We start from the raw sequence: 20,183 nt of genomic DNA, 5'->3' as shown, positions 1-20,183 counted from the left end.
TTATCCCACCCAGTCCCTGCCACATGAGTGGGTGGACTGGCAAATGCTCCTGACACCAAAGGGTTGTGGAGATTTGGCCCTGTGACCCCCCCAAGCTCTTCACGGCACAAGCTCTACTCTTGTACTTAACACAGGTAAGGAAGCGGGGAGGTAGGGTCTGGTGCTAGCAACCCCGTGGCTGAGAGAGTTGGGGACCCATCCCAGCACCTGGGTCTGCTATACTCCTGTTTCCCCAGTTACGGGCTAAGCCATGCTCTTGTCGCCATGGCCAAGGCCCACTCACCAGTGACCAGCTCACGGACCTCATTGTCACGGGCGGCCCGCAGCAGGCGCACCAGGGCTGGCACACCCCCGCAGTCCCGGATGGCAGCCTTGTTGTCAGCATCACGACCATAGGAGAGGTTGCGCAGCGCCCCACAGGCCCGGCGCCGCACCTCGGCCCGAGGGTGATCTAATAATGCCACCAGCAGAGGCAGCCCACGCAGCTGCCGCACTCGCCGCTTGACGCCCTCATTCTCAAAACAGAGGTGCTGCAGGTAGGCTGCTGCATTGGCTTTCACAGGGTCCACAGGGTGCCGCAGCATGGCCAGCACCTCTGGCAGCTCGGGGTCCCGCCAGCGTGGCTCCTTGCGGGCACTATCCACTGAAGGCGAGCGCCGCACCACTCGGTCCAAGCTGCCCAGGCTGCCCCTCTCAGGCTGGGCCAGAGGGGCCGTCGCTGCTGGGAATGGAGGCCGCTCGTCTATCAGCTCACCAGCATCGTCTGCTGTGTCCTCAAAGGCCCTGTGTGGGTGAGCAGGTCCTGTCAACACCTTCACAGTAGTCAGTAGCCCCACCCCCTACCCTGTTCAGGGGTCCGGGAATTCTCTAAGAGGAACTGACAGCATTTTGTATCTCAGCCCCAAACACAGTGTGGACACCAAGAGTTCTACCCCAGCCCAGTCAGTGCAAGGTCAGGGTTACAGACAAATGCAGCCATTAATGGGCTTACATCCCTCGGGAATGTCCACTCATTAACAGTGTCACTTAACCATGGCTTAATGTGGCTTGATGTGGCATCTGTCAGTGACAGGGCAGGAACCTCACCTCCTTTCTGTAGCATCAGCTCACTATACCAGCATGTAAAGGGTAGAAGAATATCCTCCCTGAGAATGGCCACTCCAGTCAGACCATGTGATGAGGCATGTCTTTGGCTCTCAGTTGCCCTATGAACTCTCAAGCTCACTTCTCAAGGAAGAGTCTGAGACTAGGAAGGTCAGGTAATTTGCCCAGAGTCACAAAGCAAACTCTAGACTCAGGTTGTGGTCATGTTTCCATGTTACAGATATAAATGGGAAGGGCATAAACAGCGGGATCAAGGGCCATGACAAGAAGAACCAAGCCTCTGGGTCTCAGCTAGGGTGCATGGTGGAGACTTCAGCATAGAAACATCAGAGGTCTTAAGCAGAGTCAGATCATAAGCATCTGAAGCCTGGGTCTTCATGGCCAGCTGGCTATTAGAGCCAGCTTCAGGCAGCAACACCAGCTTACTACTTATCACCCCAGGCCTGTTCCTGAGAAGAGATGAAGCCAGTTCTAACTGAAATATAACCTGATGACCTGTGGGATACTCTGTAGCTGGAAAGTGGAAGGCAGGATCCCCAGAAGAAGCAGTCACAAGCAACAGGTGCTCACCTGGTGCGAAGGCCCCGCCCATACTCAGGTCTCCTCCGTGCTGCTGTGCCATAGTCAGGCTCCAGGTCAGGGCCACCTTCATCATCGGCAGCCAGGCTCCGCGTATCATCCTCAAGGCCGTACGGCTCAGCTTGGAAGTGCTCGGGCAGGGAGCGGCCACTTGGTGGTCCAGGCTCAGAGCCCATGGGGAAGGCTTCACGGCGGCCAGGCAGTGTAAAGCAACCATCACCAGGCCCTGGGCCCAAGAGACCGGTACGCGGGGGCCGTACCCCAAGCCCTCGGGATAGGCTGCCATAGCTTGGGATATCACGGGGCTCAGGGCCATCAGGAAAGCCACCTCCACTGCTGAGGTAGGCTCGGGAGAGTGTGGCTGCTGGGCCACCACCACGCAGAAGGAAATGACGGTCCAGGGGCCCATCAGTAAAAGAGCCAAGTGAGGGGCCACCGTCCAGCAAGGGGAGTCCATCTGGGCCCAACGGTACCTGGCGTACTGTCCTTGTGGTGACAGTCTTGACCGTCTTGGTGACCTGATGGATAAGAAGTAGCATATGGGCTTGGTGAATAGTGCCAGGGTTCTCCATCCAAACAACAAGTGGTCCATAGGGGGCCAGCTCACATCATGCCTGTTCCACAGAGGGATGGCTGTGGTTGTCCAAGCTTCCCTCTTCTTGCCTGGGCCCAGCCATACCTTAGTCTCAGTGCGCCGGGTTGTACCATCTTCTGATGTGACAATGGACACGTGGGAGGTGGGCGTACCAGGGTCTTCCTCTACTGTCACTGTCTCCTCCAGCACCTCAGGTGCCTCTGGCATTGTGGCCAGCGATGCCTGGCTACCCGGGCTCTGCTCCTAGGAGAAGGGTATCAGAAGTCAAAGCTACATGCCCCACAGACTCTGCCTTGGATTTCTGCTGATCACGCACCAGGGTTTATTAGTTCTTCAACCTTGGGAGGAGGTGCAAGGGGAGTCCATCTGAACCCAAAGACACCTGGCATACTGTCCTTGTGGTCACAAGCATGAGTTTCTTGGTGACCTGATGGACAAGAAAGTGGTGTATGGACTGGTGGCTTTAGAGACCCGGACAGTGCCCTGACAAAGCCAGGGTGGCTCAATTCTCCTAGGTGCAAAGTGGCCTTCTCTGAGCTGCATGGCTTCTAAAAAGGAACGAAGAAGGTCCCGCAAGATGTTCTGACATCACCGTCCTCCTCAAGCCAGTCTTCCTCCCCATCCTACTCCATAAACTCTGATGGCCAAGGCTCGGAGTCATAGTTTCAGCACAGTTCACACAACCCTGTGCCAAGATCAGCCAAGAGTGCTCATAGTTCCAAGATACCCACCTTCTAGAGTACACCAGGTGCCCACAGTGCTACAAGACCTTTGCTCCTTTGGCCCAAACGCTCTTGGGACATGGAGACCAGGTATTGTATCAGACACTAAACGTATGGATTCCTGCCTGCAGCCACCTTGCTACCACCCTGCAGAGGAATAATGTGGGAATTCTAGGGAAGATAGTTAAGGAGTGGGGCTCACTTGTATTAGTCAGATTAGCCAGTGTGGTAACCAACTCCAAAAAAGACTGGTCAGTTCCTGCTGGGCAGAGTGGCAAATGGATCTGAGAGTCACGGTCTGCCCTGGGCCCTGGGCCTCACCCTGTCAACATCTTGGGGTTGGCATCTGGCCTGGACAGGGGTTAGAACTCAAGCTACTGTGGGTGGGTGAGAGGGGACACATTCCTTTATAGCCATGGCTAAGTCAGGAGAAGGCTGTGCCTCGCCTACCCAAGGCCCAGGGAGGGTTAGTAGTTCAGACTGCATCTCCCCCACCTCCGGAGCCTGTGCTAAGCAGGGGCCAGGCTGTGCCCCCACAACAGGTCTTCCTGCAGAGATCACGAGGACGGTGTATGAGCGCAAGTGTATCACTAGCATGACAGGACATCTCCCGGGCTCTGGCAACACAGGAAAGTGGAGGCACAGAGCACAGCTCTCCCTCCCTCAGGAGCAGGGCCTTGGAGATTTAAGAGGAGAGAAGGTTTGCACTTCAGAGGTACTAGCAGAGGAATCTCAGAAACCCATTTAACAAGAATCCTTTGAGCTTTGCCTCACCTCTTTGGGACAGTGCCTTACCAGTTACTTTCCTAGCCTAGGGATGAGATGGAATGTCTGCTGGGACCTGGCCAGGAAGAGGAGACCCTGTTCCCTGGGAAAGAGAAATAGATGAGGCCCAATGTGGGGACAACTGGAGAGATGCCAGGATGGGTGACCTGGGCACTTCTCCAAGGACACTGGGTAGTAGGGACGGCTCTGTGCTGAGGCCTGGGCTGTCCCATCTCTATTTGGTGACTGAGTTTCAAGCCCTAGCTCTCACTACTGGACCCTAGGGAGCTAGTCAAGAGGGTTCTTTCTTTCTTTCTTTCTTTCTTCCTTTCTTTCTTTCCTCTTGGTTTTTTTTTTGGGGGGGTTGTTTTTCTTTTCTTTCTTTCTTTTTTGTTTGATTCTTTCTTTTTTTTGAGGGAGGAACCTAGGAGCTACATTCCTAGATATGAGGCGGGGGAGGAGCAAGGCTGAGGGGACAAGTTGTTTGGGACATTCTGCCAGGGGACAGGGCCCCTTTGTAGATTTGCATGCATCTACATATATTAAACATTCAAAGAAGAACCCTACCCTACTCCCTATCTAGGTGGTAAAGCAAGGAAGGAATCACAGACCCTGGGCTGTGCTGGGGATATGACACGCAGCAACTGCAGTGGTCTGGAGAACCAGGGATCCAGCAAAGGGTGGCAACACGCAGGAGTCACCCACTAACAAATGGGCTGAGGGATCCTGAGTCTCTGCTAGCAAATGACCTCAGGAAGCTAAAAGCAGTTAATGACCTCACCCAGGCAGGCAGGAGTGTTAAGTCAGCCATGTTCCTGAGAAAGTCAGGCCAGTTACACATGCAGGCAAGGATCTGGACTCATACAAACACATGTCTCTTAATCCCTCAAACAGGAGCATAAGCACATGCAAGAGTTTCCCAGTCAAGAACACAGGCACAAGTACACTGATGTATGCACATGCTCCCTGTTCTCAAAAGCACCCTATCTTCCATCCACCTCTCTGCACCTTTATTGGTGCTAGCCCTGACTTGTGATTCCAACACACAGGGAAAGAGCCACTGATACCCAGTCACCAACTGACTACTGGGTTTTCAGTGGCAGCACAGATGGAGAAACAGGCCTTTGGTAGTAAGATGCTCAAGGCCATCCCAGGACTCAGCTTCTGGGATCTCTTTGTGGTGGATCCATGGAATGGTGTGCTAACAAGCAGTCAAATGGACATTGAGCAGTGAAGGCTGGTGGGGTGTCTTTTGTTTCATACCTACTGACCAGCCTGCATTCGTTCCTTGTAGCCTTTCAGCTGACTCTGGGCTGTTCCCCTCAGTACCAGACATGGGCACCTTTCTGAATACTGTCACAGCCCTGCACAACACAGGGTGTGCCAACTATGTACTGCACTCCCTCCCTGGCTCCAGCCTCATCCCTTCTTTTGCAGACCCCATATCCATCCTCCAAACTTTGGAGTTACTGGGCCTGGACAGGAGATGGGTTGCTGCACAGGCCTGGGGTTTGCTAGAGCTCTTCCTGCCCGTGGAGGACCTACAGAGCCACCATGCTCCCTAGAGGAGCCCCACAGCACAGCGCTCAACACAAACCTATGGGAGTTCAGCTTCCTCATGCAGAGAAGGGAAGGGCATAGGAACCCATCCCACCTATATGCTCAATGCCAGGACCATGGAGAGAAAACCAAGATGTACTAGAATACAACAGCTCGTGTACTTTATGGATGAGCATCTACAGTCTACATTATGCAGAACAGACCATGGGCCTTTATGCCCGTCCCCCTCCCTGTGCAGTCCCTGCTGGCATACATCAACCACAGAATGAGTGAAATGCGTGCCTGGAGCCTACACCTCCAGGGCCAGGTCAGTGGATGGATGGAGTTCTGAACTCCAGCATGGCCCTCCTAGGGAGAGTGTAGGACAAGTCAGGCTGGCATCTCCTACCAGACAGGCCCTTGGTCACCACAAAAACACCACCTCCTTTATGCCCACAGCCTCTGCACAACCCTTCCACAGTTCACAGGAACAGTGAGTCTGGCAGGGTGTGGCCCTAGACAGTGGCTAAAAGGCCAAGGGACATGTGGTGGGCTGAACAAGCTGGGGAGCGGGCCAAGCGTCACCATTCCAGCTTTCCTTAAGCCCGGACCCCAGACACGCTAACATAACATAAAACCACGACTGCCTGGGCAGTCAGCGGTCAGAACCTATGGACCACATCAGGTGTGTGACAGAGTTCCCGTCTACCATCAAGAGTCTGCTCCATGCAGCATCAGTTTCCCTGCCTATTAATGAGCCCCACTCTCTATGACCACATACAGGTTGCACACCTGCACCTTGCCAGTATTGTAAGGCATATAGGCTAGTTGCCGGCAGACCCCTCCCGCTACCACACGTGGGCAGTACCAACCACTGCCCCTCCTTTTCCCTCCCCTCACGTGCAATGCCGCGGCAGAGAGGATTTCCATTAAACCTCCAGAAGCCGCCCCACTGGTCCCCAGAGTGTAAGTGAAAGTACACGGAAGGGGGATGAAGTCATGGGAGGCAAGAGAGACCCCAGGGAGCAAGAGGCCTAGGCCAGCTTCCTTGGGCTGGGGCGGGCCTCACTCTGTTCGGGGAGGGGCCGCTGGGAAGGCCCTGTGTCCCGTCCCGCCCCCTCGACCCCCCCCCCCCACACCTGTCCCAAGGCCAGAGGGGTGCTCCCTTCCCGAGGCGCTTGATCCAAGCACAGGGTCTCCTGGCTTGCGCCCCCACGCGGGACTCTAGCCCTTGTGCAGCCGTGTTTGGTCCTCGCACACGCCCCCTCCGCGCAGGGCAGCGGACTCACTCCCGCCACCGCTCCTGGCCCCAGGGTCAGCAAAGCCGGCTCGAGAGCAGACAATAGCTGCTGAGGGCTTGCGGTTCGCCTAAACAAAAGCAGGTCTTCCCGGGTAGGCCGGGGGCCTCGGGACACCGGTGGCTCCCGCCCCCACTGTGGGGACCGAGTTCTTTCCAACCTGTCTGAGTTCGGCCGGCATCGGACCGAGGCTCGAGGCTGCAGGGGGGCGGCAGCTGGACCGCGGTCCGCGGGCGCCTCGGCCGCTCCAGCTCTACTGACTCGCTCCCGGCTCCAGTGAAGGCGGACCTGGCAGCAGCCACGACCAGCAGCCAATAGGGCGGGGCGCACCCAGGCGGGGCGGGCAAGGCTCCGCCCCCCAGAGGCCGGGGCGGGACTCTGCAGCTAAGCCTGCCGGGTCGCCAGCTCCAGGTCTTGGCTCCCAGCATCACACCCTAGGTTTGGTACCCCACCCCCATTCCCACACTAAGAGACTTTGGCAAAGTCTTTCTCCTGAAGTCTCAATCTACCCACAGTGAATGTGTATACGCCCGTTCACCTCTACAGTTGTGTAAACTGAGGTCCCACAGTGTAGACCAGGGGCAAGGTTACCACCCAGGCACAAGCTACTTATCCTGTGAGTTACTTTCCTTGAGACATAGTTTTGGTATGGCCAAGCTGCAAATTCTCAGGTCCTCACTCCACATGGGTCTCCAAGCCAAGGTCACTGTAGAGCTTAACGGGGACTTAGTGCATGACCCCACAGGGAACCCAGTTTGTATCTTGAGCTCCCCATCAAAATATAGTATCTTCTCACCCTTTGAAGGCTATTACAGTATAACACAGTGGGACAAAAGGCCAAGCCTGGAATTGCCCTGGGCTAGAAAGTCTCTGGACTGGGGCTCTTGTCAGAAGTCCTGGAAACAGCTGGCTTCACACCCTATCCTCTATGCCCTGAGTCTATTGGGAGGTGACAGATGATGAGCTGTGGGAATCAGAGCCACCAAGACGTATCCTACTCCACCCTAAGCCTTCCAGCAGCCACACCTGGGGAGTTTGACTTCTGGAGGAAAACAAGTACAAGGAGGGGCGGAGCAAAGACCGAGGCCATCCTTGTGCCTGCTATGCTACAGAGCATGCCAGTGACACATATAAGGACATCGGTTTTGAGAGAGTAGAGCTGGGGGCAGCACAGGGAAGCTGGGAGGGTACTGCAAGGGAAGGGGCCCAGGTTGGATTCCCTGCCTCCCCAGCCCAATTGGAAAAGTGAAACTTGCCCTGAGGCCCCACTTCGCCTCCAGGACATGCTGTACTGTGACATGCTCAAACATGCTCATGCCTGCTAGGTGCCCTCTGGCCTCAGTTTCCTCACTCAGAACAGGAGGACTTCTGACCTCCTTCATTCTCCATCCACAGTCACCCAGACCAGTGAACAGAACACACTGAGGGAATGCAGCCTATATCTTATGTGGAAGCTGTTTCTGCCTTCAGTGGTTTATTTTCTAGCTGCTAATGCCCAAGCCACAAACCCATTTTGGCTAAGCCTGAGGCAAGTACAGTAGCCCAGCTGCCAGGCCACAGTGGTGTGCTGCCCCAACCCACCCCCGGACGCCCAGGGTGAGGGTCAGCTCTGCTCCAGCTGATGAAAGTCAGGCAGCAAGGACCATGGAACAGCCCAAGGAGCAAGGCTGTGGTCTTTGACCATAGCTTCCAGGCGACAGGCCCCAGCTTTGCCACCACTCCAAGTTCTCAACCACCTATGCTGACCTGTGCCTCAGAGTAGGTGCCAGGTCACCTCTCACTGAGATTAATATACAAAGACTCAACATTAAGGCAATGGCCTCGGCCAGCCAGAGTCTCTTCCTGTCCCCATTAGCCTGTCAGATCTGGCAAGAGCCAAGAAAGCCAAGAGTGGGATGGTAAGGAGAGATACAGCCTGAGGTCGGCAGCTCAGACTATGGGAACAGCTTCCTGCTGGGGCGCTGACCGTGAGGGTGTCCTGGTCTATCCTCCCAGACTGCTTGTCACTGAGATGGAGAGCAGAGCTGTTCTTTCCTGGGAGGACTGAGTTCCTTGGTGCCTGGGGAAGAGCCTCAGGGTCAGTGGCTGCCACTAACCTCCCATGGCCCAGCTGAGCTGTTCTACTTCCTTTAGAAGGTTAGGGGTACGAAATTCACTATTTGGTTGGACAGGGTTTTATATGGCAGGGTCTCCTGTAAACTAGGCATGCATCCTGTCAGAGTTACAACCTCCAAGCCTCACCATCCGGAAGACTAGGCTCTGGAATTGGACTCAGCAAGCTCCTCATGGCTGTGGTCCACTCTTCTAGGCCCTCTCCCCTCAGTCCTAATTCACTGTTCTGCCTTATAGAAACCACTTAATACCATGTAGTTGAAAAAGGGTTCTTCAGCCATATGTAGTGGGGCATACCTTTAATCCCAGAAGTCACATGGCAGAGCCAGACAAATCTCTCGTGAGTTTGAAGTCAGTCAGGGCTACATAGTAAGACCTTGTCTCAAAAAGAAAACACGGGGGGGGGGGGGGGGGAGGATGGCTCCCAATGGGCTTGGGCTCTCTTGAAGATCTGGAGATCTTTGGTTCTGACTGCTCTGCATTTTAGGTTGAGTAGATGTGAATGGATGTAAGACCCGTCAGATAAGGACAGACTCAAGGGCCAGTCCCAACATGTTCAGTCTAACACAAGCAGCTTGTCTATGAGTCTCAATAACCAGTGCCTCCTTTCCTCTCTGGCTAAACTGGGCCAGGGTCCCTCCGGTCTCTAGCAAGTACATGCTAGGCACAGTTCGCTAGGATGAAGGTCCAGGAGGACTAGAGAAGGGCTGTGACAGCAGATGCAATGCATGGAAGGGCAGCTGCCAAGTTTAAGAGCACAGTAGTTGAACACGGAAACTGAGGATCCATAGTCATTAACCGAGGAGCTCAGAGGACAACAGCAGGCCAATTATCTGTTCTGGTGGTGGGAGTGGTCTCTTCTTCCTACTGGTAGCCGGATGCGCCTCAGCCATAATGGAAACCTTGATAATCATAGCAGACTCCAAACCTCTGCATTTCCTCATTCTGGGACCTCCCTGCATCGTGAGGGTGTAGGGAAGGGCCAAGAAATTGTGATGCCTGGCTGTATACCCCCACTTTAGCATTCTCGGGTCCTGGCTATGGAACAGAACTCCCCACCTGGGGCCTGCATGCTGTGTGAGGGCAATGGCCAGCAGAGAAACTGATGCTTTTAGGTCACTGTGCTGTAGGCAGATGGCAGGACCCTACGGGGCTACACAGAACTCTTAAAGAACTGCCTTGAAACAGATGCAATCCAGCTACCTAGGCCCTGAGGGCTTACTCAATGGAGGGCAGTGATTCTGAGGGCCAGATATGTCCTGCTCTTTTCTTCATTCCATGTCTGGCATAGAAACATGGGGCTTCTGCCCCCTTGGGATCTACTTTCCTTCCCCATCCAGGCCCCAGCAGAACTACAAGTCACTGCATGTTAGCTGTGATCCACCAAGACCTCAATTGTTTCCCCACCTGGCTGTCTTCACCCTCCCCCAGACTATTACCTGTAGAACCAGCTGTTGCCAGGCCATTGGCAGGGGCTGCCCACTGCCCACCATACCACCACTGCTCATGCCAGGCTGCTGGGCACGCTCCAGCTGCAGGGCAACGTGGCGCCGTTCTTGCTCTAGTGCCCGTGTCAGCCGCTCGAAACGGGCCTCCTGTTCCTTCACCGAGGCCAGAATGCTGGCAGCCGAGTGCACATTGCAGTCCTCCATAGCCAGGGTGCCAGCCGCCTGCAGGCAAAGCAGAACAAGCTCAGGATGGGGTGGAGCATAGACCTGGTGAGGCCATTCAGGGCCCCCGTCACCCTACTCACAGATCACAGGACTGTCTCCCAGACCAGAGCATCCAGCTCTCTGGAGGGAAGCTGCATTGATTAAATTCTAAATTAAAAGCCATTAATCTGAGGCTGGCCGGAAGCAGGCAACTCCCTCCCTGGGAGGCTGGGCCTCTGACCCAGGTTCTTCAGTTTCCTGCCAAGCCCAGCTGAGCCATGGCCCACGGGTGTCTCTGAGCCTGGTAGGAAGGATGAGGAGAGCTGGTGTGCTAAGTACTATCTTCGAGGCTTCTGGCTGCCCCTGATTCTGCCAGCTAGTTCCAATCTCCCGGCACCCTCAGTCCTGTCTTACAGGGACCCACAGAGGGTGAGGGTCATCAGTAGCCACACAGTCAGTATGGCCAGGTGGGAGCAGCCAACAGGCTGGTTGTTAGAGGTTACTTACTCCACTCCAAACACAGGACACCAAGGAAGGGGGAGGGGAGGTGGGGGGGGAGGAGCACTACCTTGCAGCCCCTAGAAATACGGACTGTGGGCCAGGAGTCCAGCCTTCACTCACAGCCACTCCACCCAGGACAGGGTTGTCTCTGCTTCTCATGGCTGAATAAAACCTGGCTGAGGTTCTGGCAGACCTACATTAAGTTCAGACTTCCCTTGCTTAAAACTGGCCTGTGTGTGAGAGACCTGATCCAAGCATCTGAGGCCCAGCCCTCAGGGAGACTCAGGCCTGCTCTCACACTAGCCCAGTGCTATTTCCTGAGGCTCCAGGGGGTTGGAGGGAGAGGGGGCTTGATGTTTGCGGTGATAAGCCAGCATTTTCCCTTGCTACTCTCTGGCTGACCAGTGTGTTTGTTTTTCAACAAAAAGTAGGCCAAGTATGCAAAGCCCAGATCCTGGCTCTTGGCTGCAGGAGGGGTACAACCATACGCCACCCTCAGTGTGTGGCCTGAAGCCCAGTGCTGCTTGGGACCTGCTCCCAGCTGGTTCCACATGGACCACTGAAGCAGACGGCTGGACCACTCAGCCCTGAACCAATACAGTGTCTGAGCTTAGAGAAGGAAGGTCCCTACATGGAAAAGCCGTGAATGTCATCTGCAGCAGCCCACTGGTGACACATATACCTCAGCAGTAGAGGAGCAAGACAGCTGGGGGAAATGAGGCCCAGTGAAGGCAAGCCATGAGTGCTGGCCCCCACAGCTGTTCATTTCCTCTGCACCTGTCACACAAATAAAACTGTGACTGTGACCCTGCAGAAACACTGGTGTGGGCAGAGGAACGGTCCTCGGTCAACCATAGGCTGTAAAATTAGCCAAACTTCTCCTGGGAGAGGTGGTGACCACTAGGGAAAGAAACAGAAAGGGAGGTGCAGATTGGGCTCTCTGGACACCATGGCATGCAGAAACAAAAGGCATAGTCATAGCAGGGGCACTCAGCCTGCCATCACACAAAAGGTGTTGACAGGGGAGTGATGAGCAAGCCTTGAAGAGGGTCCCATCCTGGAGGGGAAGCTTCCCCTAGGAAGGGCTGGGATGGGTAATGGAGCCTGATCGCTTCAACTATCTATCTTGCCTGAAGCATCAGCCCATCTAAGCTGAACTTTAGAACCCCAAGGCAGAGGGGGCTGTTGATCTTGTGGACCAGAGTTTGCTTCCTTCCATCTTGTGTAAAGACAGCAATTCCTGCCTTACCTGTGATTTCATCCCTATGCCCTCCAACCCCTATCTGATATAACCAAGCCTGGGCTGTAGCCCAGAGACAGCTTCCCAGACCCAAGGCACCTTAAATATGCCACAGCTCTAGGGCAAAAGGATTCGCTCTGAAGGGTGGCTCTAGACCCACTGGCTCTAGACGTGGCTGGCAGGGGTCCAGAACTCTGAGGCTAAGATGAGAAAGCAGCCAAACCCCAGGCTGGTCTTCCCATTGCCCAATACAGATAACTCAGAGCAAGATCACTGTGTTTCCCAGGGTACACCTCCAAACACTCGCTAGATTGGGGAGGGGTAGAGTCTTGGCAATTCCCATAGGAGAACAGAGAGATGGTGCTGAGTCCCTACCATCTTCCCAGCCTCTCTATGTGTACCCTGTCTGCTGCTGGATGTGGTACTGACCACATAGGCTGCAGATACCCACCTAGGCTGACCAAAGGAGACTACACATGCAACATGGGTGACCAAGGCCTAGAATCCCAAAGGACAAGGTTTCACTTTGTTTTTGGATTTTTGAGTTATAAATCTCACTTTATACCTCTAGTTATCCTAGAACTCAGTGTGTAGACCAGGCTGACCTCAAACTCCCAGGGATCTATCTGCTTTTGCCTTGAGGGCTGAGATTAAAGATGTGTACCACCATGCCCAGCCCAGGACATTTTTTTTTTTTGGATAGTAAGTCAAAATGCTATCTTTATTAAAACAATAACTATAATGATGGATATAGTTACAAACACCTTTAATCCTAGCACTTGGGAGACAGAGGCAAGTAGATCTTTATGAGTTTGAAGCCAGCCTGGTCTATAGAGTGAGGTCTAGGACAACCAGAGCTCTACAGTGAAACTCAGAAAACAAACGAACAAAAACAATAAATAGCTGGGCGGTGGTGGCGCACGCCTTTAATCCCAGCACTCGGGAGGCAGAGGCAGGCGGATCTCTGTGAGAGGCCAGCCTGGTCTACAAGAGCTAGTTCTGGGATAGGCACCAAAGCTACAGAGAAACTCTGTCTCGAAAAACCAAAAATAAATAAATATATGTTGTCATGGAAAGCAAAATGTGTGATTAAAAAAAAAAAATGCTTCTTCCAGCTAGAGCCTGGAGCATAGGGCTGTAAATCTTGGGTAGGGGTTGGCACCGAATATGCATCTGCTGGACACAGGGATCACCTGGGACAGTCAGGAAGTGTGATGCTATGGGCTTTGACCAGCCTTTCCTTCTATCCTCTGCTCGCCTGGGAAGACCCACACCACTGCTCCACACAACACCCCACCTAGGCCCCAGCATCCAGCTGCACAGTTCCTGTTAAATGTGCATAAGACATTGTGACCAAACACTGGGATGAGGCCAGAGGACCCAGGAACTTAGAGGAGGGAGTTAGAAAAGTCAGGACTGAGGTTAAACTTGGAAAACTCAACTGCAAAAGAACAGTGATTGCCAGGCATGATGGCACACAAGGACAATCTTGGTCTTGAGAGGCAGGAGCAGCATCACAAGACTGAGGTTAGCCTGGTCTACATACTTCAAGGGCAGTTAGCACTGCACAGTAAAGCCCTGTCTCAAAATAAGTAAACAAACAAACAAACAAAAAAACAGGGCAACAGGGCTGGAAAGATGCTCAGTGGGTGAAGAGCTTGTTGCACATAACTGAAGACCTAAACTCTGGTCCCAAGAATCCACGTAAAAACTAGAGACAGTGGCACAAATGTCTGCAATCCTAGTATGATCCTAACAGGAGAATCTTGGGACTCTCCAAGGCCAGCTAACCCAGTGCATGCAGTAGTAAACTACAAGAGAGCCCTGGTCATAAACAAGATGGACACTGAGAACTGACATCTGAAGTTTGTCCTTTGACCTCCACATGTGAACTGTGGCATGTGAGTGCCCACACTTACACAATGTACACACACATACACACACACACACACACACACACACACACACACACACACACACACAGTGGCGGGGGGGGGGAGGAAGGGAGAAAGAGAGAGAGAGAGAATGTTTAAAAACAAAAGCAAAATCAAAAAAGAAGAGTGACAATCTAGCCACAGAGCCACAGACACAGAGGGCAATTAGTGACCAGCATCAATCAGGTTTAGAGTCCCCATATCTGTGATCTCATAACCCACATAGGCAAGGAGAGGCATTATGCAGAAACCTTAGGCAGAAACAAGTTGATCCAGGCAAGAAGGTCTAGATGGAGACTAAAGAAAGAGTAAATCACAGACAGGAAGGCAGAGGATATGGGATGGACAGATGGGTTTGACAGAGAGATGGGCAGGTGAGTGGGTAGAGATGGACAGACAAACAGGCAATGAAGGGGTGGACAAGTGGAGATGGTGGAATATGGACTGATGAGTTAATGGGTGGGTGGATGATAGCATCTATATGTCTATAGATGAATGAGTTAAGGAATAGCAAATGGAGGGATGATTAGGAACGACAGACTGGAAGGTGTATGTATGGGTGGATGAGTGGACAGACTACTGAGTTTTGGAGGGAGACTAGGAGGATGGCTGGAAGGGTAAGGAAAGAGTGAGAGAACAGTTATGTGCCAACAGAATGAAGATGATTGTATTAGCACAAAACAGGTCATCTGGAGGGTGCATAGTCTGATGGGCAGGCAAATGACTGAGTGTAAGGATGAGTGGGAGACAAGGCAGGGCGAAGGAATGGTTGGAGGCCAGAGAGCGGAAGGAAGGATGAATGAAAAGAGACAGCTGGGCAGAGTGCTGTCTCCCAGCACTCTGGAGACAGGGACAGGCAGGTCTGCTAGTTTGAGACTAACATGGTCTAAGTAGAAAGTTCTAGACCAGCCAGAGCTACATAGTGAGATGTTGTCTCGGAGAGAGGGGGAGGGAGAATGGAAAGATAGGAGGGGAATTGATGGGCATAAGAATACAGGTCTCACAATGCAGAAAGGAGGCTGGGTCCTCTGAGGTGAGAGGAACCATCACTCTATGGGGAGAGCAACAGGCACTGTTGAAGGAGATGGGGTGGAGACTGACACTTTCCCCACCCCCACCCCCAACCCACAAACCTAAAGCAGCATTTGCGTTCTTCTTGCTGACCCAGACATTCCTCCTCTGAAGGAGCACAGCCAAATGCCTGGCCCGGAAAAGCAAATTACAGGACTGAGGCCAACTAGGGTCGAGGAATTAAAGGAATTTCCTAAGGGTCAGTAGGGGATGGGAGGGGGCCTGGCAACAAGCTTGAGACCTTACCAGACACTTATCAGAGCCCAGGAAGATGTGGGGTACAGTCAAACATCCTTCCGACCCATACTCCACACTCTGCCCATCCCAAGCAGGAAAAAAACAGGCCACCAGGAAGTAACCTGGCAGGAGCTGAATGCAGACGTGCCAAAGCCTGTCCTCTCTGCCTGTGAGGACCTCATGGGATGAGCCTTGGTCTCATGCTCTCGGCTCTGCCAGCTTCCTATATATACAAGCCTTGGGAGGACTCCATCTTTATCTTGTCATCTTCATTGGGGTCAGGCACCCAGAATCCTGGGAATGACTTCTAGCCAAGCTCAAAAGGCCAGGCGCTGTGCCCAGGCTGGGACAAGTCAGAGGAGGTCTGGAGCATGAGGTTCACAAAGCATGTCTGCACCAAGGTCTAGACCACAGAGTCTCTGGCAGGAGGGACAGGGTCCAGGATGCTGGGCTAGGAAATAGCTGTTCTCAGGCCCTTCATAGCTGCATAAAGATGCAGCAGCAGGATGTTGTGAGAATGAAACATTTCCGTATATTAAAAACACTACAGTGTGGTCATTTAGAAGCAAACAAACAAGTGACAGACACACTGAGCAACATACACAGCAAGCATTCTAGGTGGAATAATAGTAATGGCTTCCTGGCTACACAATGCCTCCAGCACAACAGAGGCTAGGTAGGGTGGTGGGCCCAGCAGCACTCCCCTCTCCTCTGCACCTAAATCATCTACAGTGGAAGCTGCATGTATGCAGGTTCCTATATTCCCAGCTACTCAAGAGACTGAGACAGGAGGATCATTTGAGCCTAGAACGGTTGTTTTTAACCTTCCTAATGGTGCAACCTTTTAATATAATTCTTCATGTTGTGGTGACCCCAATCATAAAATTATTTCTTTGCACCTGTAATTTTGCTACTGTTATGCATCGTAATGCAAGTATCTAATATGCAGACCATCTGATATGGGACCCTGCGAAAAGGTCATTCAATCCCTCAAAAGAGTCATGACCCACATGTTGAGAAGTTGAGAACTGCTGGCTTAGGAGCTCAAGACCAGGCTGGGCAACACAGTGAGACCCCCAGCTAAAAAAAAGAAAAGAAAAAAGAAAGAAAAGAAAGAAAAAAAGAAAGAGAGCTGGAGAGATGGCTCAGCAAAGAGCACGAATTGCTCTTCCACAGGACCCAAGTTCAAGTTCCAGCACTCATATGACATCACACCTGCCTGAACTCCAAGATCTGACATCCTTACACAGTCATACAAGTGGGCAAAACCAATGTAGATAAAAATAATAAATTATTTCTTTAAAAAATGAGACGGTAGTGGGCAGAGGAGGGCAGATATGCAGAACTTCAAAAGACAATTGTCCTGTTGGGATTAAGTATTTAACATTCACCGGTTAAGTAATATCCTTAATTCATAAGGTACTCTCTTATTTTTACTGCCTTATTTCATTTTTTTGGTGACAGGGTTTCTCTGTGTAGCTCTGGCTATCCTGAAACTAGCTCTGTAGCCAGGCTGGCCTGGAACTTGGAGTTCCACCAGCCTCTGCCTCTCGAGTGCTGGGATTAAAGGTGTGCACCACCACTGCTCAGCTGCTCATAAGGTGCTCTTATATAAATATTTTTTTTTTAAGCCAGCTGAAACTGGGTAAAATGGCATACATAGTGACATGGCTGAAGACTTCAAGCAAGAGGTATCGGAATGACTATGTGCACATATCTGTAAGCAAAGAAAGACTAGAAGGACCCATATCCTGGGGTCATTGTAGCTGGGGCGTCCTGGTCCCGGGGTTGATCCAGGGCTCCAAGTATGCACAGTTGAGGAGCAGGGTTGTGGGTATAATCAAGTCGAAGAAAGGGGAAGAGAAAGTCATCTTTTCAACCAGGCTCTGGAGACACCAAGTCTGCTGGGGAGGAAGAGGGGTGGGGAGGCAAGGGGAGAAGGATGAGGGAGGAGTCTGCTGCCCAGAGAAGCAGTTGGATTTTCATGCAGCCTGGAAAACCTAATCAGATACAGCCTGGAAAATTAGATTTCCCACAAAGAGACAGATCATTCTGGCAGAGGGTCCGGTGGAGGTGGGGCGGGGAGACACACTCCTCAGGGACTTCTATCTCCTAGGGTGTGCTCGCCTCAACAGCACTGCTTTAGGAAATGGACCTCCTGAGTAAGGAAATCCTCAGGGGGTTCTTGCCTTACACACTTTGGACCAAGGGCTGTCCAGGGTCAAGGAAAAATGGTTGACCCTAGAACAGAGGGCCTCTGAGTAGAGAGATCCAGGGAGATTAGGATTATGTCAGGGCTGGTTTGAGAGGCTGGGGCTCTGATCACAGACAGAGAGCTACTTTGGTGCCCGAGGTCCAGTGAAGGAGCGAATCTGGGGGCTGTCAGTCAGTGAAAGATGTACTGTCAGGCAGGTGGGCATGTCAGCATTCTAGTAACTGTGTCCTCTTCTGTAGACGGCCTGAGCCACAGGGAGCTACTGTTCAAGATTTGGCTCAAGATTTCTCTGGGGAAAGACACCTGTTCTCTGGTTTCCTTCAAGCCTCCATGTTCCATGAGATTCATCTCTCCATAAGGACATAGGGGATATGGAAGATATATGTCCCCTACCCCATCTGTGCCTGACACAGACACCAGTTTACAACCTTTGCAAGCTCTGAAGTGTCTCTTAAGTAGCTGGTGTCAACCGTGAGGACCAAGGGTGCTCCCCCAGTGTGTGTCCTCTCATATGGAAATGGAGCCACTCCCCACTTGGTTGGAGGTGTTGTTGGGCTACAATGGGTCCACCATGGCAGAAGACCCTCCATGACAATTCCCTTTCCTCCTCAAACAAGCTTAGTACACTCCATCCAATTACAAAGCCCACATAGGTTACCCACTGAGTGGGGTCAGGTTGCAGAGGGACCGGCCTACTGCTTTCACCCCTCTGAAAGTCAGATGGTAATTGTCAGTGGCTTCCCATCCCAAGGAGACAGGAAGGAAGGTGTAGAGGTCCCAGGCACAGAACCAAACTTGCCTCCCTACATTCTGGGGTGGACATGAAGATCAAGGTACCCTGAAGAGGGGACTGAGGTTCTCAGCAGGTTTGGGAGGCCCACTCTTATCCCTACTGGTACTTATGGCCCCTTAGGGGCCCTGTCAAGGACAGTGTCCTGCAAGATAAGGGCCTCAGCCGGGCAGGTGCAGCAGTCACTGACTGCTGGCTGCCAGCCCTGCAGACTGTGCTGTTGGCTTGCAATGTCCTCCCCCCGCCCCGCCCCCTGCCTCAGATGGTGGGACCCCTTCTGTCAGGCCCCTCCATTACCATGGCAACACTCAGGCTTCTCTAGAGGGACAGAGCTTCTTTGTGGTGACACAAAGCCCCTTTGAGTTGCGCCACCCCCCCGCCCCCCGCTGTAGTCAGAGAGCCTCTGAAGGACAAAGGTGGCCCCCAGTCCAGGCTCCCAGGATACAAAGCCAAGGAGATGGGATAGGGAAGCCTAGTGGTTGGCACTGTGCTCTAACTACCTATGGAACAGGCCGTAGGTCAGGGGAAGTTGGTTAAGGATTGTCAGACCCCAGCACAAGCAGGAGCTGTTCTCGATGCTTCAGAGTCTTACTGTCTCCTGTATCCTTGTGACAACGAAGACACTGCTAGGTGGTGAGAAAGGGACTCTCATGGGATATGAAACACCTGAACTGGCAATGAGGACAGTGCTGGGCTGAAGACCCCATGGAAACTGGGATGCTGGAAGTCCTCTGCAGATATGCACATAGGGTCAGACAGCTTCTGGGCTGGAAGGAGAGGCTCAATACCAAGTCTGCTGAGCAGTCTTGGCGATGACATCCAGGTCTTGCTCCAGCTCTCTGTCATTTTTATTTCTCTGACATCAGTTCCCCTTGCCAGAGGATCTCAACTTCCTGCTTGTCCTAGAAAAAACTGTAGGCTAGACCAGCTTTGCTGTGGCTACACCCCAGGACAGGCATGGTGAGGAGAGTCTCACTGTGGACTGGCTCATTCCAAGGTTGGGGACAGTTTAAGTCCCACCCATGGTGACAGGCATCCTATGTAGACCCTCCCTAGTGCAGTAGCTATATATGTGCTCCATTATCACAGTTCAGGAGGCCAAGAGATGGCCAGGCCCCCCCCGAGATCAAGCCTCGGCCAGAGGTAGCCAAGACGTGGATCCCCCTCCCAGCTATCCTGGCCTGAAGGGGTCCTGCCCACCCTGACTGATGCTGACCAGGCACTTGGCAGTGCCCTGGCATGCTGGGCTCTCTGCCCAGAGGTCCTCACCAAGTGACCCCAGTCTGACCCACAACAGCTTTGCTAACTAAGCCCTGAGTGGGGTAATGAGTCCTACTGGCAGTATGAGACAGCATGGGCTCTGGTGGAGTGGAGGGGATATCCATCCTTTTGTGTAGAAGTGTACCCAAGCTTCAGGGACACCAGCCAAGAGACCATTCTCAACTCGGCAGCATCTGTGAATCAGGAAGCAGCACATGTGGCTCTAACACAGGCTCCAGTTACCCTCCCCAGCCCGCTTCCCCATGGGCATTCAAGCTATCTGCTGACACTGTGGACATGAGGACACTATGCAGGGATGTGCAAATCCCCTCAGTCAGCACACATAGGCTCACACAGAACATTCAGGGGCTCCTCTACCAGGGAGGCTGCTTAGCTGGTACCTAACCCATCCTCCCTGCTGAAGCCTGCTCAATTGGGAGTACCCACACTAACAGACCAGGGACCACCAACACAAACAAGCGAGAAGAGTCCTGCCTTGTAAACAAACAGTGGGAATGGGCGAGGGCTTTTCCCTCCCTCACCCAGTGCAGACTTGGCCCTCCAGTGCT

The 20,183-nt window shown here is 52.9% G+C and overlaps 1 protein-coding gene across 7 annotated transcripts in view; it reads right to left on the bottom strand.

Moving 5' to 3' along the window:
* Positions 1 to 20,183, bottom strand: part of Arvcf (ARVCF delta catenin family member) — a 53,364-nt gene that overhangs the window by 8,712 nt on the left and 24,469 nt on the right. For 4 of the 7 annotated variants that reach the window (XM_041678393.1, XM_041678395.1, XM_041678391.1 and 1 more), the window contains exons 3-6: positions 10,154 to 10,384; positions 2,363 to 2,521; positions 1,675 to 2,201; positions 284 to 783 (exon numbers count right to left, since the gene is read on the bottom strand). In XM_041678393.1, the coding sequence (XP_041534327.1) occupies positions 284 to 783; positions 1,675 to 2,201; positions 2,363 to 2,521; positions 10,154 to 10,366 (1,399 nt within the window). In that variant the 5' untranslated portion in view covers positions 10,367 to 10,384. Of the gene's footprint in view, positions 1 to 283; positions 784 to 1,674; positions 2,202 to 2,362; positions 2,522 to 6,762; positions 6,896 to 10,153; positions 10,385 to 20,183 lie in introns of those variants that run through there. The other 3 variants (XM_041678396.1, XM_041678397.1, XM_041678394.1) reach the window with 2 other exon arrangements.

The sequence above is a fragment of the Microtus oregoni genome, unplaced genomic scaffold (assembly GCF_018167655.1).
Source record: "Microtus oregoni isolate MIOR12 unplaced genomic scaffold, Mior012 000029F_ref0000214, whole genome shotgun sequence".
Taxonomy (NCBI): domain Eukaryota; kingdom Metazoa; phylum Chordata; class Mammalia; order Rodentia; family Cricetidae; genus Microtus; species Microtus oregoni.
This window is presented reverse-complemented; position numbering and strand designations above follow the sequence as displayed.